The 18,481-nt window shown below is 32.7% G+C and overlaps 6 protein-coding genes across 11 annotated transcripts in view; 4 read left to right on the plus strand and 2 right to left on the minus strand.

Annotated features, from left to right (window-relative positions):
• LOC128875948 (lysosomal acid glucosylceramidase-like) overlaps window positions 1-237 on the plus strand; it is a 50,727-nt gene extending 50,490 nt beyond the window's left edge. For all 3 annotated transcript variants that reach the window (XM_054121996.1, XM_054121998.1, XM_054121997.1), the window contains one exon: window positions 21-237. In XM_054121996.1, the coding sequence (XP_053977971.1) occupies window positions 21-123 (103 nt within the window). In that variant the 3' untranslated portion in view covers window positions 124-237. The remainder of the gene's footprint in view (window positions 1-20) is intronic.
• A 380-nt stretch (window positions 238-617) lies between these two features.
• LOC128875947 (lysosomal acid glucosylceramidase-like) lies at window positions 618-2,902 on the plus strand. Of its 2 annotated transcripts, XM_054121995.1 has the most exons (7): window positions 618-768; window positions 849-1,179; window positions 1,331-1,599; window positions 1,660-2,097; window positions 2,175-2,248; window positions 2,351-2,625; window positions 2,703-2,902. In XM_054121995.1, the coding sequence occupies exons 1-7, from the start codon at window positions 726-728 to the stop codon at window positions 2,803-2,805; spliced, it is 1,533 nt and encodes a 510-aa protein (XP_053977970.1). In that variant the 5' UTR covers window positions 618-725; the 3' UTR covers window positions 2,806-2,902. The 2 variants fall into 2 exon arrangements, with proteins under 2 accessions (XP_053977970.1, XP_053977968.1); XM_054121993.1 differs by having other exon boundaries at window positions 1,331-2,097.
• A 2,402-nt stretch (window positions 2,903-5,304) lies between these two features.
• LOC128876043 (lysosomal acid glucosylceramidase-like) lies at window positions 5,305-7,541 on the plus strand. 2 transcript variants are annotated; one of them, XM_054122146.1, is made up of 7 exons: window positions 5,305-5,381; window positions 5,507-5,834; window positions 5,907-6,172; window positions 6,395-6,820; window positions 6,923-7,002; window positions 7,073-7,347; window positions 7,408-7,541. In XM_054122146.1, exons 1-7 carry the CDS (start codon window positions 5,339-5,341, stop codon window positions 7,499-7,501), a joined length of 1,512 nt encoding a protein of 503 aa, XP_053978121.1. In that variant the 5' UTR covers window positions 5,305-5,338; the 3' UTR covers window positions 7,502-7,541. The 2 variants fall into 2 exon arrangements, with proteins under 2 accessions (XP_053978121.1, XP_053978122.1); XM_054122147.1 differs by having other exon boundaries at window positions 6,926-7,002.
• A 147-nt stretch (window positions 7,542-7,688) lies between these two features.
• LOC128876042 (28S ribosomal protein S30, mitochondrial) lies at window positions 7,689-10,584 on the minus strand. Its single transcript, XM_054122145.1, has 4 exons — window positions 9,870-10,584; window positions 9,191-9,798; window positions 8,739-9,132; window positions 7,689-8,643 (listed from the first exon to the last, which is right to left on the minus strand). Exons 1-4 carry the CDS (start codon window positions 10,319-10,321, stop codon window positions 8,427-8,429), a joined length of 1,671 nt encoding a protein of 556 aa, XP_053978120.1. The 5' UTR covers window positions 10,322-10,584; the 3' UTR covers window positions 7,689-8,426.
• A 570-nt stretch (window positions 10,585-11,154) lies between these two features.
• LOC128876023 (eukaryotic translation initiation factor 3 subunit M) lies at window positions 11,155-13,448 on the plus strand. The gene is made up of 7 exons (XM_054122105.1): window positions 11,155-11,428; window positions 11,613-11,792; window positions 11,860-11,954; window positions 12,074-12,292; window positions 12,360-12,628; window positions 12,703-12,846; window positions 13,092-13,448. Exons 1-7 carry the CDS (start codon window positions 11,384-11,386, stop codon window positions 13,313-13,315), a joined length of 1,176 nt encoding a protein of 391 aa, XP_053978080.1. The 5' UTR covers window positions 11,155-11,383; the 3' UTR covers window positions 13,316-13,448.
• Window positions 13,449-13,633: 185 nt separating this feature from the next.
• LOC128876022 (uncharacterized) lies at window positions 13,634-18,027 on the minus strand. 2 transcript variants are annotated; one of them, XM_054122103.1, is made up of 8 exons: window positions 17,221-18,027; window positions 16,752-16,925; window positions 16,492-16,615; window positions 16,221-16,401; window positions 15,923-16,136; window positions 15,690-15,840; window positions 15,473-15,612; window positions 13,634-15,303 (listed from the first exon to the last, which is right to left on the minus strand). In XM_054122103.1, the coding sequence occupies exons 1-8, from the start codon at window positions 17,341-17,343 to the stop codon at window positions 15,181-15,183; spliced, it is 1,230 nt and encodes a 409-aa protein (XP_053978078.1). In that variant the 5' UTR covers window positions 17,344-18,027; the 3' UTR covers window positions 13,634-15,180. The 2 variants fall into 2 exon arrangements, with proteins under 2 accessions (XP_053978078.1, XP_053978077.1); XM_054122102.1 differs by having other exon boundaries at window positions 15,923-16,139; window positions 17,221-18,026.
• Between the last annotated feature and the right edge of the window lie 454 nt (window positions 18,028-18,481).

An 18,481-nucleotide genomic window follows, 5' to 3' on the forward strand; every position in this document is an offset into this window, starting at 1 on the left:
AAATTCATTTTTTCTTACAGGGCTAACTCAACAAGAGTCCTTTCTCTCAGGGATTTGAAGAGAGGCTCCATTTGCGTGACTGTACCCCCAAATTCTATGAACACTGTAATTTATAGAGAATAGAAAATATGATATGCTTATTGGAACTGTCAACGTGGTTAAATAGTTTATTATTGCGTCCGAAATGTAATTCTGTCTCTGGCAATAAATTACAATTTTATTTTAAATTACAAACAATGTTCAAATATCGTTTCCAGCTATGTTTCTTCGTTGCTAAAATACTGTAAACTATACAGACGAATGATACGATTGAACAGTATATACTAGAACGAAATTATATACTCGGGTAATTGATGAGCGAGCCATTAAAATACATGTATGGATCATTAATCTTTCATTCGACGTACATTTAGCCATTTGTGTAGATACGGTTTCGTTCTAACAGTAAAATATTTAAAGTATCATTCTTCATGATTAGTGGATAATGTGAAATTGTTGCATGGTTTAAATATAGATTCTTATACGTAGTTTTAATGTTTACCTACAATACGCACATATTTTACACACAACAGTTTGGTATCTTTCTTAATTACAATGTATCGTACTATCGGTGATTATCGATAAACCACCCCACTCAATGGAATGCGCAAAAAACTGCCTATATAAGGCCTTCCTGACTTCGGTTGAACCTCACTGTGGTAATTTCACCGAAGTGCGTTTCGAGGATGTGGTCTTCACTCCTAGTTATCGCATTCTTACTCGTCAGTGGTAAATTAAATAAATCTAAGTAAAAATAACATTCGATCGTATACAAACTTCAAACTACCATTACTTTTTACTGTTCGCAGGTTACGCGAACGATTGCGTGCCTCGTAGCTTCGGTACCGATCGCATCGTATGTGTTTGCAATGCAACGTACTGCGATGGATTACCGGAAGATCATCCAGAAGTCCCAGAAGATGGAAGCGCTTACTTGTACGAATCAAACAAGGGAGGGCTGAGACTGAAAGTGTCAACTGTAAAATTCGGTAGCTGTCAGGGCGGAGGCTTGCGACACAACATAAGCTTAGACAGTTCGAAGAAATATCAAAAAATACTCGGATTCGGAGGTGCCATAACTGATTCTGCGGGTATAAATATAAAGAAGCTCAGCCCGGCTGCTCAAGAACAGTTACTTCGGTAATTACTAGTACATATCTATCATTAAAACTCTATTCGTACAATCACTAAGATCCTCGATTGTTACATGAAACTACCATAACTTTAATAAAAACTTGCCTTGAGCTGAGCTCTGAGTTACATAGACGTTATGGTATTTCTTTATTTGCAGATCGTATTACGATCCAAAAACAGGGAGCAAGTATACCTTGGGTCGTGTACCAATTGGTGGTACCGACTTCTCTACAAGACCTTATACTTACGACGATACCGAAGACGATGAAACGTTGGAACACTTTGCACTCGCTCCAGAAGATTACAATTACAAAATACCAATCATGAAAAAAGCTGTTAAATTGAGTCCTAAAATATTATTCATAAGTGCCACATGGACCCCTCCGAAATGGATGAAGACTAACGATAAAAACACTGGATTCCTAAGTAAATTCATGAAATTACTGGATTCCTTGGTAAAATTACTAATCATGTCACATTCTATAGGTTCCTTGAAGAAAGAAAACTATCAAACCTATGCCGATTATATCTTGAAATTCCTGGACGAATATAAGAAAAACGGTCTCGATATATGGGCAGTTTCAACAGGCAACGAACCGATCAATGCCCTTATACCCATGGATCCTCTAAGCTCTATGGGTTGGACTCCTCGTACAGTTGGCAAATGGGTCGCTAATAATTTGGGTCCAACTCTAAACCAATCGCAACACGATACGCTAATTTTCGCTCTTGACGATCAATCGATCTTTTTACCGTGGTATGTCGAGCAAATAACTCGTAATGAAAAAGCGAATAATTATATTGCAGGAATAGCATCACATTGGTACGCCGATACCACAATACCCTTAACGTTAGACTTGACATTAGACGCGACGCACCGCGTATTTCCAGACAAGTTCCTTCTCATGACCGAGGCATGTGTAGGTAGGTTCTTAAACTTATACGCAATAAATTACACGGTCACTGATTGGAAATTTACTTAATTTAACCTTTTCGCGTAGGATCGATGGATGTACATCCTGTTATTCTAGGAGCATGGGATCGCGGAGAGAGATATATTTCGAGCATAATAGACGTGAGTTCCATTCTTTTATTCATCGTAATCGTAACAAATATTTGACTTGTCTATCGTAGAACTGGAAGTAGTAGGTACTAATTGAGGATGCTTTGATTCAAGTACATGAACCACTGGTATGTCGGATGGATGGACTGGAATATAGCTCTAGACGAGCGAGGTGGGCCAACCTATATTAAAAATTTCGTTGATTCGCCCATTATTGTAAATGGAACGTCCGATGAATTTTACAAGCAACCCATGTATTATGCTCTAAAGCATTTCAGCAGATTCGTTGACAGAGATTCTGACAGGATTTCTATTTCTAATACGCTTTTGATCAAGTCTACGGCTTTTCTAACACCTTCGAATGAAATTGTCGTTGTACTGTACAATAGGTAACGAAAATGGCGAATATTATTGTTTCATACAATGCATTTTTCTTTCGTAATTATAATTCTATTTCTCGTTTCAGCGGCCCTTTGACAGAATACATGACTCTGAATGATCCAAAGAAGGGATCTCTTTGCTTGACATTATCTCCGCATTCTTTTAACACCATAAAATATAAATTGTAACTGATATGTACAGTTACGGATGCTAAAATATTTCTGAAATACTTGACCTTTCTTTTAAAATGGTATGATTAATAAAGAAGTTCGTCACTACTACAAAGATTACTTCCAAATTTCACAAAAAAATACACATAATCCTCATATTCCTGCGCTAAGATGCCGCTACCAGCGTTAAATAGTTACCTTAACCCTTCTGTTGATAACCGGATACCCAGGTGACCCATTTCAATGTTTCCAAGTAATTTATTATGTGATTTTGTAAAAATATCCTAAAACCGCTTTGGATGCCCATTTTTTGGACATTATTACATCGATTTACGTTTTGAAAATAAAGATTTAACCAAACAGTTCTAAATAATAAGTTCTAAATCCTTTTCCTTCCGTGTCTTCGATATATTGTCCAACATCTGGAAACCTCTTGCGGAGGACGACACGACTCCGATGCCGGTGCGGGCGTACCGAAAACCGAAAGGTCCGCGTCTGCTTATTGTCACTCCTGTTATTGTCTATCGCCGTTCGACCACCCATAACTCGGAAGTCGAGAATATAAAGCCTTTTTATTCTAGAAATCGTAAAATACATTCTACGAGAACCCTGTACGTTCTAGAATAATAATTTTCGTTTTTAGAAGAAAAATTTGTAGAGAGTCATGAACAGCACGCATATTTGCAAATGATACGAGGGTTGACGAAGAATTGTAATATAGCTACTAACAATTATTTCACTTAAGCTCTTTAAAACAGTACTTGATACGTTCTAGGAAGTAAAAATAAAAAGATTCGGGAAAGTATAGACGAGAAATTATCCCTGCATTATTTGATATACCAGAATAGAACGCTCGGGGCATTAGTGTAGCGTCACGGAAATGCAACGTTTAGCAAGCCCAATCTGATAGCCTCAAGTAGGAATAATGCCAAGAGCTGTAATTAAAACATATACTAAATTACAGAAAGTAAATATGGTAATGGCCAGATAGATGAACTATTTCGATACATTATCTGAAGAAATGACGTAGCAGCACATTAAATTTCGAGGTCGTTGCTATAAATATTACCTTATTGTCCGACCGAGGCTTTCAGCAAACATTACTTGTTTATTTATTTGAATAAACGAGAATAACCTATTACTATACAAAGAATGCGAAACTACAGAGGTGTTGTAATTTACCATTACGCATATGCACCAGAATCATAGTTCTCGTCTTGTAGTTAAACGATTATGTCGATCCGTTTAAACTTTGAAAACATAAGAACACCTCGAATATAAATTTCGAATGAGCAATTTAAAACATCATTAACGAGGTGCCCATTCTGAAAGGGTTTCACTGTCCAAAGTGCACTGTAAGCATTTATTTAAAGTTTTTATATGAAAAGCTAAGCAATTTTCAAAGCTTGTATTACTCTTTATGGTAATTGATATTCTGCTTTTCGTGATTTGTTCCCAAGAAAAAGTAACTCTGAAAGATGCAAAGAGAGGTGATTTCTGTTTGGAATTACCTCCATATTCCATGAACACCGTAAAATATAAACAGTAATACGTCCTGTAATGCTAAAATTACGCATAATAATTTAATAACAGTTTATAAGGCGCACAGTGAAAATATAATAAAATGCATCATAAAAAGTGCTATATCTCAAGAATATGTTCTGGAAATAATTTCGAGATTAATTTATTCCGCCACTTATTAAAATCGTAATCATTTTCATCGATGATGTTGCGAATTCTTTTGTTAAGGCAAGCAAGTCATCCAAGGTAATCGATATTTTTTGTCCACCTGAAAAAATATTTATACAGTTCGTTTCTTTAAATATAAGATCGCTGTAACCACGCAATCGGAAGAAATGGCGTACCGAACTAAAGAAAGAAACAATTCGCTAATATTGAATGTTCAATTTCGATTCCGTTTCGACAACTCACGATTACAATTATGTACTCGCATCTGGAAGGTGTCAAACAAAATGTGTTTCCTTGTTAACATTTCAAAAGTCACACTTTTTGAAGATGAAAACAGATGCACGGATACTATACAGGGTGTCTACAGTTTAGTCTGGACGAACTCAGGGGATCGATTCTATAATACAACTAATTTCCAACAAAAAGTTCCTCTTAGACATTTATCTAAATACTCCTTATTTCAGGAATCTGGAAAAGGAAAGTTCTAAAAGGAACTTTTTGTTGGAAATTAGTTGTAGAATTAATTCCCTGAGTTTGTCCAGACTTAATTGTAGACACCACGTATATGTTTAAATATATCTTTAATCTACACCTCGACTGTTGTTACGACAAAAAAAAATATTTATTCGGCACACATTGTCATTACGATAATGTCATCTCTGTCTGTCGTCAAAGAAAATGATCAGATAACAAATATCCCCGTTTCGTTTTAAATGACACCTGACAAGGAAGTATATCTGTCATTTTTACCCCTACCACATTACAAAGTATATGCATCAAGAGTATATATATATGAATCTGTAACAAGTTAACTTTAGTTCAATCAACTTCACATTCGAACCAACCACCAAATATTTCGAGTATGTGGAAAGAATTTCTAATTGTTACCCTCTTCCTCGCTAAAGGTAAACTTTGTATTTTTTTAAAAATCATAGTTTTAAACTGTGTTGGTTTCTGTAAGATTTCCTGTTCGTTTCCAAGGGTGACTCGATTCAATTTTCTATCATTAAGGCACTTTTGTTGATCACAGGTAACGCCAAAGAATGTGCGCCTTATATCGTTGACAATGATGTAGTCGCATGTATTTGCAACGCAACATACTGCGATACATTCGATCATGTTCCGAAGAGCATAGAACCAGGAACTTTTTATTGGTATGTGACAAATAAGGAAGGTCTCAGAATGAAAATGTCACAGGGGAAGATTGGCAACGATCTCGAGTCTCCCTCAAATGTAACTTTAACCATAAACAGAACAGAGCAATATCAAAAGATGCTTGGATTCGGAGGAGCCTTTTCCGATTCTACTGGCATAAACATAAGAAGCCTCAGCCCTGCAACGCAAGACCAACTAATTCGGTAATCATAATCGTCTACGAATAAAATTTATTTACTCGAATGCTACGATTCGTTGAATTTTCTTATTCGTAGGACATATTACTCGCCAGAGACAGGAAGTAAATACACAATCGGTCGTATACCCATCGGTGGTACAGACTTTTCAACGAGACTTTACTCGTACGACGACCACGTAAACGACTCTTCGCTAATATACTTCTCGCTCGCGCCAGAAGATTATCAATACAAAATACCATTTGCGAGGAAGGCATTAGAACTGAATTCTGACCTTAAATTCTTCGCTAGCGCGTGGTCCGCTCCAGGATGGATGAAAACTAACGGGATCATGGACGGATATGGTAAATTAATACCATTTAAGATACAATGTTTGAAACTTTCATATTCTTCGAATTAGATACTCCAATGTTACGCCAGCATTGTAGTTAGCTTCTTCAGTGATGAAATGACCAATTTCTATCAATTTCCACGGTTTACATCCGTTTCTTCGAATTTTTCTTGGGTATATAAAATCCAGTGACATACACGTAAAGACAGATATCGCTAATATTTTAATTAATCAGGTTTCTTGGAGGAAAAATATTATCAAACCTATGCAAATTACTTGGCCTTATTTGTGGATGAATACAAAAAGAATGGTATCGACATGTGGGCTGTTACGACGGGTAACGAACCAACGATAGACTTGCAAGTGAACGTTTCAAACGTTATTACTATGGGATGGACACCAGATACTATGGCTGAGTGGGTCGCCAATTACATGGGCCCAACTTTGGCGAACAAAGGCACGGTAGTCTTAGCCCTCGATGACGACAGGGAACTACTGCCTTGGTACGTCGAGCCACTATTTAGAAATAAAAAAGCGTCCAAGTATACTGTAGGAACTGCTGTACATTGGTACTTTGAAAACGAAGCATCTATAACTACATTGGACAAGACCCACGAAGAATTCCCAGATAAAATACTGCTCTTGACTGAAGCATCCATAAGTGAGTCGTCGTAAAACATACAACCTTTTTGCAAGAATAATATGTTTCCTAAAATCTTCTGATTTCGAATAGAAATTCTAACTTTATTCGTTATCTTTACAGTAGAGCCAATATGGGGAACTCCAAATTTTACCGAAAAAGCGTGGGCTCACGGAGAAAAATATTTTAAAGAAATAATGAAGGTACATTGTTTGCATTACAATAATCCTAATTAAAAGAAATGATTTTTGACTGTGAAAATTCTGGTTGAAGTACGTGAATCATTGGTCGGTCGGATTTGTGGACTGGAATTTGGCTCTTAACGAAGAGGGTGGTCCGAGCTGGGTAAAAAACTATCTCGATGCAGGCATTATTGTGAATCCAGAGAAGGATGAATTTTATAAACTACCCATATTCTATGCTATGGCACACTTCAGTAGATTCGTCGATAGAGGCTCTGCTAGAATTTCTATCGCCGGTAACAAGACGATTAAATCTACAGCCTTTATAACACCATCGGAGGAAACTGTCGTTATATTATACAACAGGTAATGCAAATTCCATCTATTATTGTATTGTACGAAAAACATCTTTATTTTGCATTTCAGCAATAATTTCTCAACTTCCGTAACCCTTGCGGATGAGCAAATGCTGCAGTTAGAGTTATCTCCATACTCCATGAACACCATAATCTATAAATAAAAGATACGTTTTCAAGACAAGTTGGAAAATAACTTTACTCGATGCAATAAATGCCGATGATTCAACATACTCCGATGGTTAACATGGATCCTTTGTATAAGACAAAAATATTACTTCTTTGTATAATTACTTTAGTACATTTAAATGTCAATTTTGTAGGTATCGAATCATAAATAAAATAAAAATACTTGTTTGTTAAATTTGTATTATCTGAATAGAAGTACACTTAAATAAGATAAATTCTAATATGTAGGATCAATTAAAAAATATAAAGCAGTACAAAGATAGCCGTAAACGTCACAAAATTATCAATTCTAAGAAGTTGAAAATTCATACATATGTAAAACTAGAATACAATGAATCATGTGCATACATCAGTTGCTTAAAGTCATTTGTCTACATTACGATTAGTGACCAAGGTAACACGACTGCCTATAAGACAAATATCGCGCAGCTATTTCGTAATAATATTAAATCACAATTTATTTTTTTGACCTATGGTCTTCTCTTTACTTTAGTGGTGCTAAAACAGTCCTTGATGCGTCTTATATATGTACAATATTGAATAGATTGCCTGAAAATAGAGATTATGCATGTTATTTTCAATATATTGTATCACATATTCTACCGATAGAAAGCTGCTGGTGTGTTCATTTTCTCCGCCATTACCATATCTTATTTAGCTCGGTGAAAATGTCGTTTGTGAATAAACAACGTTAGATATCGAGCGTACAATTAAAATAAATATTCGTTTCTGTATAACCACCATAAATAATATACTACAAATTCATACAATCAGTTTAATTTCAACATATCTTATTTTTTATGTTGACGACATCGACAACCATCGGATATTCGATATTCGGGTAAAATGAAACAGATCGAATTATATTTTACGATTTTTTATTTACATCAACTAAACATTTCATGCATCTGGATAATAAGTCTTTGCATAACGACCTATGTGGCGTTTCTTTGGATTTGCTCTCAAACATCTTGGTATATACTCTGGCAGGTGGTCGTCCATTCTTCGCTTTTTTGGTTGATAACCAAACTGCCATTTATCATGTTTTTTATCTAGAGGTCGAGTCTTGTGATCGACCAAATAAATCTTCTGCCAATGAGCTATTTCGGTCACTTTCCTATAAATGTAATGAAATAAATTATAATTTTATAAAATGATCGATGAAAACGTTAGAATATAACCAATTGCCCATTACATATGGTAATTACGTACTTGTGTCTTGGTCTGTTAGCCATAATATGTTTAAACGTCTTTTCCAACCATGCCCTCCTAAGTGGATCTGGAATATCAGCAAGATATTTTATAGATTCCCCTAGAAATGGTTTCATATTCACAGACGTCCTTTCTTCCGGTGTATTGATATAAAACTTTATCAAATTTTTTAGAACATCTTCGTTCAAGCCATGAACTTTCCCGTTTTCTACAGAATCAAACAGCTTTGCTGGTTTTGTTATCCAACACATATTACGCGAAGGATTTTCAACGGCATTTTCTGAATGTAACAATGTGGTATTCAATTGATAAACACAGAAAGACCACCACTGGCCATCTGTTAAGATTGTTTGCGAAACGAATGGGTATGTTATATCATTAACTGTAGAAAAACCTAAAATTGAAAGTATGTCATAATTTGTTGTATTAAAGTAATATACTTTAATAAATACCTTGATAACAAGCCTGTGATAAAAGCCAACCGTAAGATGCAAAGATAGCTTGCACAATGAGAGCATCGAATTGATCATCGAAAGTTTTTGGCCTGAGTGACATATGATTAAAGTTATGATAAGATAATAAACCAAACTCAGCTGGATCGCCAGGCCAAAAACCAGGTATATTGGTAGCATGTTTATATGAGAAACGATACCCTAATACTCTGGGATCAAATTTAAATTCAGGAACATTTAATTCTGAATTTTCACAATCGCTTAAAGAAACAATTTCTTTCAATGGAAATGGATGCCTTAATTGTAGAATTGGCGAACCATTGTATTGTACAGGTATATCAATAGGTGCATTTTCAAACTCTTTAGTCCATTCTTGATTTGCTCTTGCTTTTCTTGTTATGGTTGGTGGATCTATACCACCTACAAACCAAAATGCTTCCACTCTTGGTTCAAAATCTTTCTCAGCTTCCAGTAAATGTGGTAATGTAGATGATAGAGTCGATAGTATTATTCTATTGATTTGATAACTAATATTATTTATAATAATATCATGTGGATTTATTTTCTCAGGTGTTCGAATAACCATATCCTTAGTTTCTAGTTCTCTTCTACAATCCATATTTATGTCAAATTAAAATGTTATAATAGTTATATGTTAATTATAGAAATTTATACTCACATTCTATCGCAATATTCAAAACTAAGGACATCCTCCATAGGTTTCTTAAGATTTTGTGCCATAATATCCAATTGTTCTGATGTAGTTAAGTTATCATAGAAAGTAGGTAATTTATGTTCATTTACAACATGAGTTCTTGTAATATACTGGGCGTGATCCAAACAGTTATATGGAATTACCGTTTCATTCAATTCTAACGACTTCCAACCATAGTAATGTGGCATATTAATTCCAATTAACTTTTCCTCTACAGATTCCAATTTCTTAATTTTATTATGCCATTCTTCTTTCTTCCTTCTAAATCTCGCTTGTAGAGATACATCCAATATAGGTGGATAAGTTACTTCTGTATTACTTGACTTAGTAACTGATGGAAGGGCATATTTTCGAATAGGATTTTTGATGACAGTAACAGGATAAGTTAATAAACATTTTCGTGCTTTAATAAACATCTTTAAGAAACAATAAGTATAAATAAAATAACTTTTATTATTAATATCGAGGTTATATACGAAAATGTGACCGGTTACACTATTGTCTTAATATCCACTACATATCGCATCGTAAATTACGTAAAATATTTTATATAAATTACACTTGTTCGATGCAAAATCTCGGTAGTAATAAGTTTGAATATTATTGAAGTAAATAAAAAAATATATTAATACAGTACAGATCGCTTCGTAATAAATGGGCGACTATTTCCCGACATTCGACCGCAAAGTGTAAACGGTTTTGATACTGGTGGCGCCATCGGTAACGAAACGCCCAAGCTTGTAATGAAAATAGTTCCCAGAGTATCTACTAGATGGCGGAATTAACTAAAGAGGTCGATAATTATTGCTGCATTAAATAACTATTCATAAAAATGATAAATTTGACATGAGAATAATATATTGCAGTGTTATAAAGCAAAGAATCGTAATAATTATGCATTTACGATAAATAAAAAAAATAATTTATTACAATGTACCTGTGGCGCCATCGATGACAAATTGTAGTGAAAATAGTTCTGACCGTTACCGCTAGGTGGCACAATTAACTTAGGAGTCGATAATTATTCCTACACTAAATAATTATTCATAAAAATAATAAATTTGACATTAGAATAATTGTTGGTTGTATTATAAAGCACAGAATCCTATTAATTATGAATTTATGAAAAATAAAAAATGATTACCAATTAGCAGGAACAGCGAGAACCATTTCCACTACAAACTTGGACATTTTGCCGCCGGTGGCGCCACTAGTATATAGTTCAGTGGCGGAGCTAAAAATAAATATATTTTGTAAATATTTTAAATACGTAGATCTTATAATTATCTTCATTTTAAATTCTAAATATTACTTAGAAAACGATACTTTACTATCTTTTTAATAAACTGAAATATGTAGTGATTTCTTTCTGCATGGTTGATCAACCGTAAAGAAAATAATGTACGTTACTCAATTCAGTTCAGTCTTTGCTCTGGTAATAAACTCTGACCTGTAGAAACGTGGTAATCTTTACCAAAATGCAAGTTCCAGCAATTTTTATGGAATTACCCTTAGAAGATCAGGTAAAAAAGAAACTGTATTGCGTTAATTAACTAAACCTTCATAAAACCGGTTCTAAAATATTATAGTAGATTGTAAATAATTTTATTTCTGTAAGCGTCTGCTAATCATAGGTTATAATACATGTTTGCAATGTGTTTATTAGCATGTTAGAATAAATACTTTGTGTTATTCGTTGCCTTTTAGGCGCAGGAACTAAGGGTATATTTCAAAGGTTTGGGTGCTGAAATCAGCGAAGAAAAATCACCCAAAGGTATTGAGGATGATTTACATAAAATTATTGGTGTGTGTGAAGCCTGTTTCAAGGAGGGAAATGAAAATGAAATAGAAACTGTACTAAATGACATCGTATCTATTATGATAGTAGTAAGTACCATACATTTTTAAATATCAAAACTAAAATTAATAAATTATTTCAAATATATTGTTTTAGATCCCTACAGAAAGAGCAGAAAATTTAATATTAGCATTTTGTGAAAAATTGACAAAAGCACCTGGGTGTAAACTTGGTTTAGTGTGTCTAAAAGCGTAAGTTGTTAGTTATTTAAGTGTATATGTATTAAAATGCTTTTATTAAAAAAAAAAAAAAAATCAGGAAAGAATGCTTTCCTCTAGGTTTACTCATGTACAATGTTAAATGTTTCCAGACTATGGTTACTATTTCAATCCCTTTCTGATGACTCTCCAATGAGATATCATGTTTATTATCACATTATTCAAATTGCACGCAATGTAGAACAAGTGAAAGCAGTGTATGGAGGAATACAACAACTTAAACAACAATTTGCATCATTTCCACCATCAAATGAACAAATGCAAAAATTACTTAGATTGCTTCACGAAGTACTTTTACATTGCAAACAGGGGTAAGTCGAACTTTATTTTAAAACTACATTATATGATACATATACTGAATGGAAAGAAATTGCATAGTGAGCAGGCTGCAGCAGTCATGGTGGAACTATTAGGCACCTATACAGCAGAAAATGCTTCTGCAGCTAGAGAAGATGCACAACGTTGCATTTTAGCTGCATTGGAAGATCCAAACACATTCTTACTTGATCCATTACTAGCATTGAAACCAGTCAAATTCTTAGAAGGAGAACTTATACATGATTTACTTCTTGTGTTTGTGAAAGATAAATTACCTGGATATCTGCACTTTTATCAACATCACAAGGATTTTGTAGAACATCAACTTGGTAATTAAGGATTAAACTAAATATTCAAAATATTACGATTACGGACGAATGATACATTATACGTTTTGTTTTAGGGTTAAATCATGAAGAGAACATGAAAAAGATGAGATTATTAACATTCATGCAACTGGCAGAAACAAATCCTGAAATGTCATTTGATACGATACAGGAAGAATTGCAAATTACTGAAGATGAAGTGGAAAGTTTCATTATTGATGGTAAATTATTAGAATACATATTACATAATACGATATGAATTACCCTGCGTAAATGAAACTAACCTTCAAATTTAATTATAAAAATGAAGACATTACATGCAGGGTATATTAAAAGGATCAGTACTGGCTTAGTACAATTTTACTTTTACCAAGTTATCGAAGTATCCGACATTAATATCGCCAATTAAATTTATGTATTTCTTTCAAAGCATGTTCCATATTGAACAAATACATTAATATTTTAGTGCTAAAAACAAAACTCGTTAGAGCCCGTATGGATCAAGCCGGTCGCAAAGTTCTTATATCAAGTACCATGCACAGAACGTTTGGACGACCACAGTGGATGCAACTACGTGATTTATTAGCAGCCTGGAAAGCAAATTTAACAGCTGTACAAGAGGGTATGAAATCCGTTGCTGCTGCACAAATGGAACTTGCTGCAAAAAATAAAGCTGTAATTAATCATTGATAAGTGAAGTTATGTATATGAAATTCATAACCTACGTATACAACGATTAACTGGAAATTGGAATTAATTAATTTTTTTTTTTATTACATCATCACTTTATCGGAATAAATAAATGTGTCGTGTAATAACAGTATTATGTTTGTATGTGACCATACTGTTTACAATGGAATATGTAATTTTATAAACAATTTCATAAACGTTACATCTTTGACAAACATAAAACATCGTTTGTACAGGTTTGTATGTGAAAAAAAAAAACATATTTGGAATGTACTACATTCTATAAGGTAAAGAACCTTAAAATACAAACATTAATCATAATCTGATTATGTATTTTTTTATTTTCTTCTTTTCAAATGGCAACATTTTATTTTCATTAATCAATTTTATATAAGACGAAGCTTGATCGTAGAAGCATTTCTTACATTTTACAATTTGACCAATAAAGAACATTGATATACAATTTCATAATTGTGCATTACATGATTAGAAAAGCCACATATTTTTTTGTACTAATTCGCTTCATTGTTTGTTTCTAATCTGTAACTTGTTGCTTATCACATGATTGTTGAATCGTACAAAAATTATAAACCTTAAAGAACTAATGATATAAATCTATGAAAAAGTAACACAGCAAGTGGCTTGAAGCAAATTCAAAATATAGAAGTAATGTAAAACTATTTATTGTAGCATTTACCATTATTTAACGTGTTTATATAGAAACGTACGTAAATTAGTTTTTTTATCTATTAACATAGTTTACATACATTTCTATATATACTTGTATACTGTTTTAAATTCGCCTCGTATATACGTTTACAAGAACAATATATAAGTAAAAATATTCCCTGCAATCATAACCTTTACTTTTTGCAATAGTTTCAAATTCACTGGTAATCGAACTATGAATTATAAGCTAGTCAAATGTTGGACACAAAATATATATATCTAAAGACACACTAAATCACATAATAAACCAAAAAAATGAGTAAATTTTTCATATGAACATTTCGAAAAATTATATTTGAAAGTAATGGAAAATAGTCACTTGTGACATTACGATGTTGTTTTTCAAATGGATACTTCACAAACATTTTATATAGATACACTAAATGCAATTTGATGTAAACCATAATAATAATAATAAAAGCATAACAGAATCTATATGAAAGATGCATAGCATAATTCTCTTATCTGATAAAAATGATATTTTAGAAAAACAAAACAAATATCGAGCACTGATGTAATGTAGTGAAATATTATGTATAACATGTGTGCAATCTATAACAATAATTTCTTATTAAAGTTATTGACATAACTTATAATGAGTTTCTCTATAGCTAATGATAATAGTACGTTGTAAAAATAATAACTATCATCGTAAAATTATCGTTTCAATAGCTTAGTCACTGATTGATACATAAGAAACTTTCTTTGCTGTTTCTTAATTTATTTCTAGATCGATTTTATTTCAGATATGGCATCATAAATCTCACGTTGTACTGCTTTTTGAAATCTAAAAATTTCGTTAAATTATACATTACACGATGGATGATGTAAATAAATGTAATATAACACATCTATTATATAGCCTCAAATACACGCATGTATAAAAATCTTTTCATTGTATAAAGTAATTGAACAAATTAACAAAGCCATAATTTGAAATATTTGTTGACTTTAGAATGTATTCAAAATATGCAAAATATCGATACTCCCTATAGACCTCTATATTTATTTCTGTCTTTGCATACATCAATCTTTTGTAGCATTCACTGAAAGACAAATTACGAACAATAGGTACTTTATATGTATATTGTTTTTTTAACATAAACTCAATCTTTGTCTTTAAAATTGTTGCAAAGTCAGATTTGAGTGGAGAAACGAGGACGTGGCAAGTCTCCAAATACTGTATCACCATGAACACTCTTAGCTAAAGCTTTAATCGAAGCTCGTATATTATGTGGATCATGTGGATCTCTTGACAACTGAAATAGCATTTTATTAATTTTAATTGTTCCATAATATATACATGTATAGAATCTTGTATACCAATGTATACATTAAAATTACATGCAACTATATCACCGATAATATTACTTTCAACTTTGGAAAAAAAAGTAAACTGTATATATATATATATATACATATATATACCTGATCACCATCTTGATCTTGAACTGTTCTATGCACAAATGGTGGAAAAGATGGTACACTAACTGGTAATGATTTAGCTAACGTGGGATGACCACCTCTCTGTCCTCTTGGCATATGAATACCTTCATCTTGGCCAGAATCTGAACATAATGTCGATAACATTATCCAATTATTAACATTGAAGTTAAAATTGATATAAACTGAAATTTTGTCTTACCATCCGTGTCAGACCCTTCTTCAGAAGATTGAACAGGATCAGTAGTATGAGAATCTTCCATCCCTTCCAAAGGAAATAAAGCTTCTGTGTCAAAACTAGTTGGTTCTTTAGTATATATGTATAATCGATCTTTCTTATCCACATTACCATTCTACAAACATTAATTAAATGTTATGTATCATGTATCTAAAATATCTATATACGAATATATTTGAAATACACAGTGAACTTACAACAAGAGAATTAGGAGAATATTTAGCACCTGCTGCTTCATGTTTAACATTAGGACCAGTAACAATTTTTGTTTCATTAGATATTATTTGCGATGTTGGGTTTACCATATTAGTTGCAGAGGTAGTTAAACTGGTTGTAAAGCTATCTGGGGTTGTAGGAGGTGTTTCTATATTGTTTGTTAATCTACTTGTTTCTTCTCCTTTGGATATTAACCTGCTAAATATGTATAACATATATATTTCAAATTATAATTCTGAAATAATTTAATGTTTTATATTTGTAATTTATATATAAGACCTTGTCAAAATTCTATGCTCCTTATGAGCTCTTTCACGAAACTGCTCTAATAGTTGATACTGCTCTGCTGTGAAAGCACGAATTTTATCTTCTATTTCTGCAGACTGTCGTTGGACAGCTTCTTCAAGCTGCTTTTGGAGATTACCCAAAGCCATTTGTACATTGACGGGTAACTGTGATACTGGATGGATAAAATAAAATATGTAACATTTCAAAGTCCTGTTTAAATCACACCTGATTAGTTAATATGAATAATTATTCATTAATTTACCAGAAAATTTGGTGGGCTGCTGAAGGTAATCAAATTCATCCAAAGTATTACAAGGAAGTATTATTCTAAATATTGGACTATAATCTGGACTGGACTTTAACTTGTTTATTTCTTCAGGTGAAGTCTACAATAAAAAGCATGATCTAATAAAAATGAAATACACACATATAATAAATTATGTTGAGATAGTTTCATAAAATAAAAGTTTTAACAAAACTAATTCTTCTACTTTCTATTATTATAGAAAAATGTATACTTACAACAATATCACGGTTAATAAGAACTAAAGCAGCACCATAGTCTCTATGTACAGCATGTGTGTACATTGAACAATTATAACAACGGTGAATAACCCATGATCCTACATTCCTTATCTCCACTAAACCTGGTTGTTCTTTAGTGATACCTTCAAGTTCTGATATTGTTGCAAGGTTCTGTTTAAAACAAAAAGTATTTTCTTTTAACATTATAATTTTTCATTTATAAATAAAAGAGTGTTTTATGCACTCTTCTTCTATAATTCAGAAATTGCAACTCTAATTATAGTATAATCTCATCAATTATATTTTCTGTCAATTTAACAAAACTGCTAGAAGCTTTTGATAAAAATGATCGAAATTTGTATAGAAAAATATCATGAATCATTGTCATGCAAATTATACATTCATATCACATGAAAAAGTTTCATAAATATTTATAATAGTAACTACAACAAATTATTTATCTCACCTGACCAAAGAAACCGTCGACCTGATCTTGAGGTGACAATTCAATATCGTCGATGTTGACCTTTTGCAGTTCAGTGCCCCTCGATTTTATGGACACGTTCAAACATTTACACACAATATGCATCTTACACGATCAGTATACAACGTTTTATAAAAGAAATTTTAAAAATAAGAATACTGTCTCGCGATGCCGGGACTCATGCACACGGTATATACACTGTTCACTTAATTTTCTTCGAGATATATCAAATATACTTCCAAAATCTCTTTCTGGTTTTCAACAGCTTTCAGTTTTTGAGATTAGAATCAATCGAAGCTTTCATAGATAATTTGAACGAAACAGTAGAACGTATAAACCGATGGTTTGACTCGAGAAGTATATTGTTGTAACACTGTGCGTTTCGCGCTATTGTTAAATTTCAAATAATATCCTACTACCTTTGAGTAAAGGGAACACTTAGACGTACGGTGTATTTACTTTCGAAAAGAGAAATAAACACTTTGGAAATTTATTGATGTTCGTTTCGACTGCTATACAATTCGTTTCATGGGTTAATCCACACACTGTTGACACATACGCACACTCTAAACCAAGTAAACGAATTACCGAAGCTCGTGGCTCTGTTAAATATATATTTGCGTCTGAGAGTTCGTTTCACCGTATACGGAGATAGTTTTGAATGCCAATAATCTGAAATTTTGCATAAATTTTACTGAACGACTCTACACAATTTCATTAAATGGTAAATTTCTACATTTCTTGGGTACGACGCACGTATTTACAAGTATTTCTGAAAATCTTTGGAGCCTCTACTAAAAATAAACACTGATTTATAGGTGCGTACAGATGCGTACGTGATCACCCCAGACAAAAACATACTTGCTACCTTGCTAGTCAAACGATCGACTTTACCATATGACACCGCAAACATGTGTATGTTTATGTCCAGACCAAGAATATTTCAAATTGGACGTGCAATCTATAATTCTTGTTTCACAAGTTCAGTTATTCTTGCTTTATTTTATAATATTAAGTAAAATTCGTAAATTGACATTTTATTTAACATGTAACTTTACGAATCGTAAACAATATACAATTTGACTTGAACCATACAACTAATTGTAATTGTATTCGAGACTCAAAGTATGTAGTTCCCGAATTCTATTTTCAAAATATTCTGTTTCATTTCTTATTTCTAAATGTAGAAAGGGTAATAATACGTAATTTCCCATTTATAAATCCATTCTTTTTTTAATGACAT

Source organism: Hylaeus volcanicus, chromosome 4 (genome assembly GCF_026283585.1).
Source record: "Hylaeus volcanicus isolate JK05 chromosome 4, UHH_iyHylVolc1.0_haploid, whole genome shotgun sequence".
NCBI classification, from domain to species: Eukaryota; Metazoa; Arthropoda; class Insecta; order Hymenoptera; family Colletidae; genus Hylaeus; species Hylaeus volcanicus.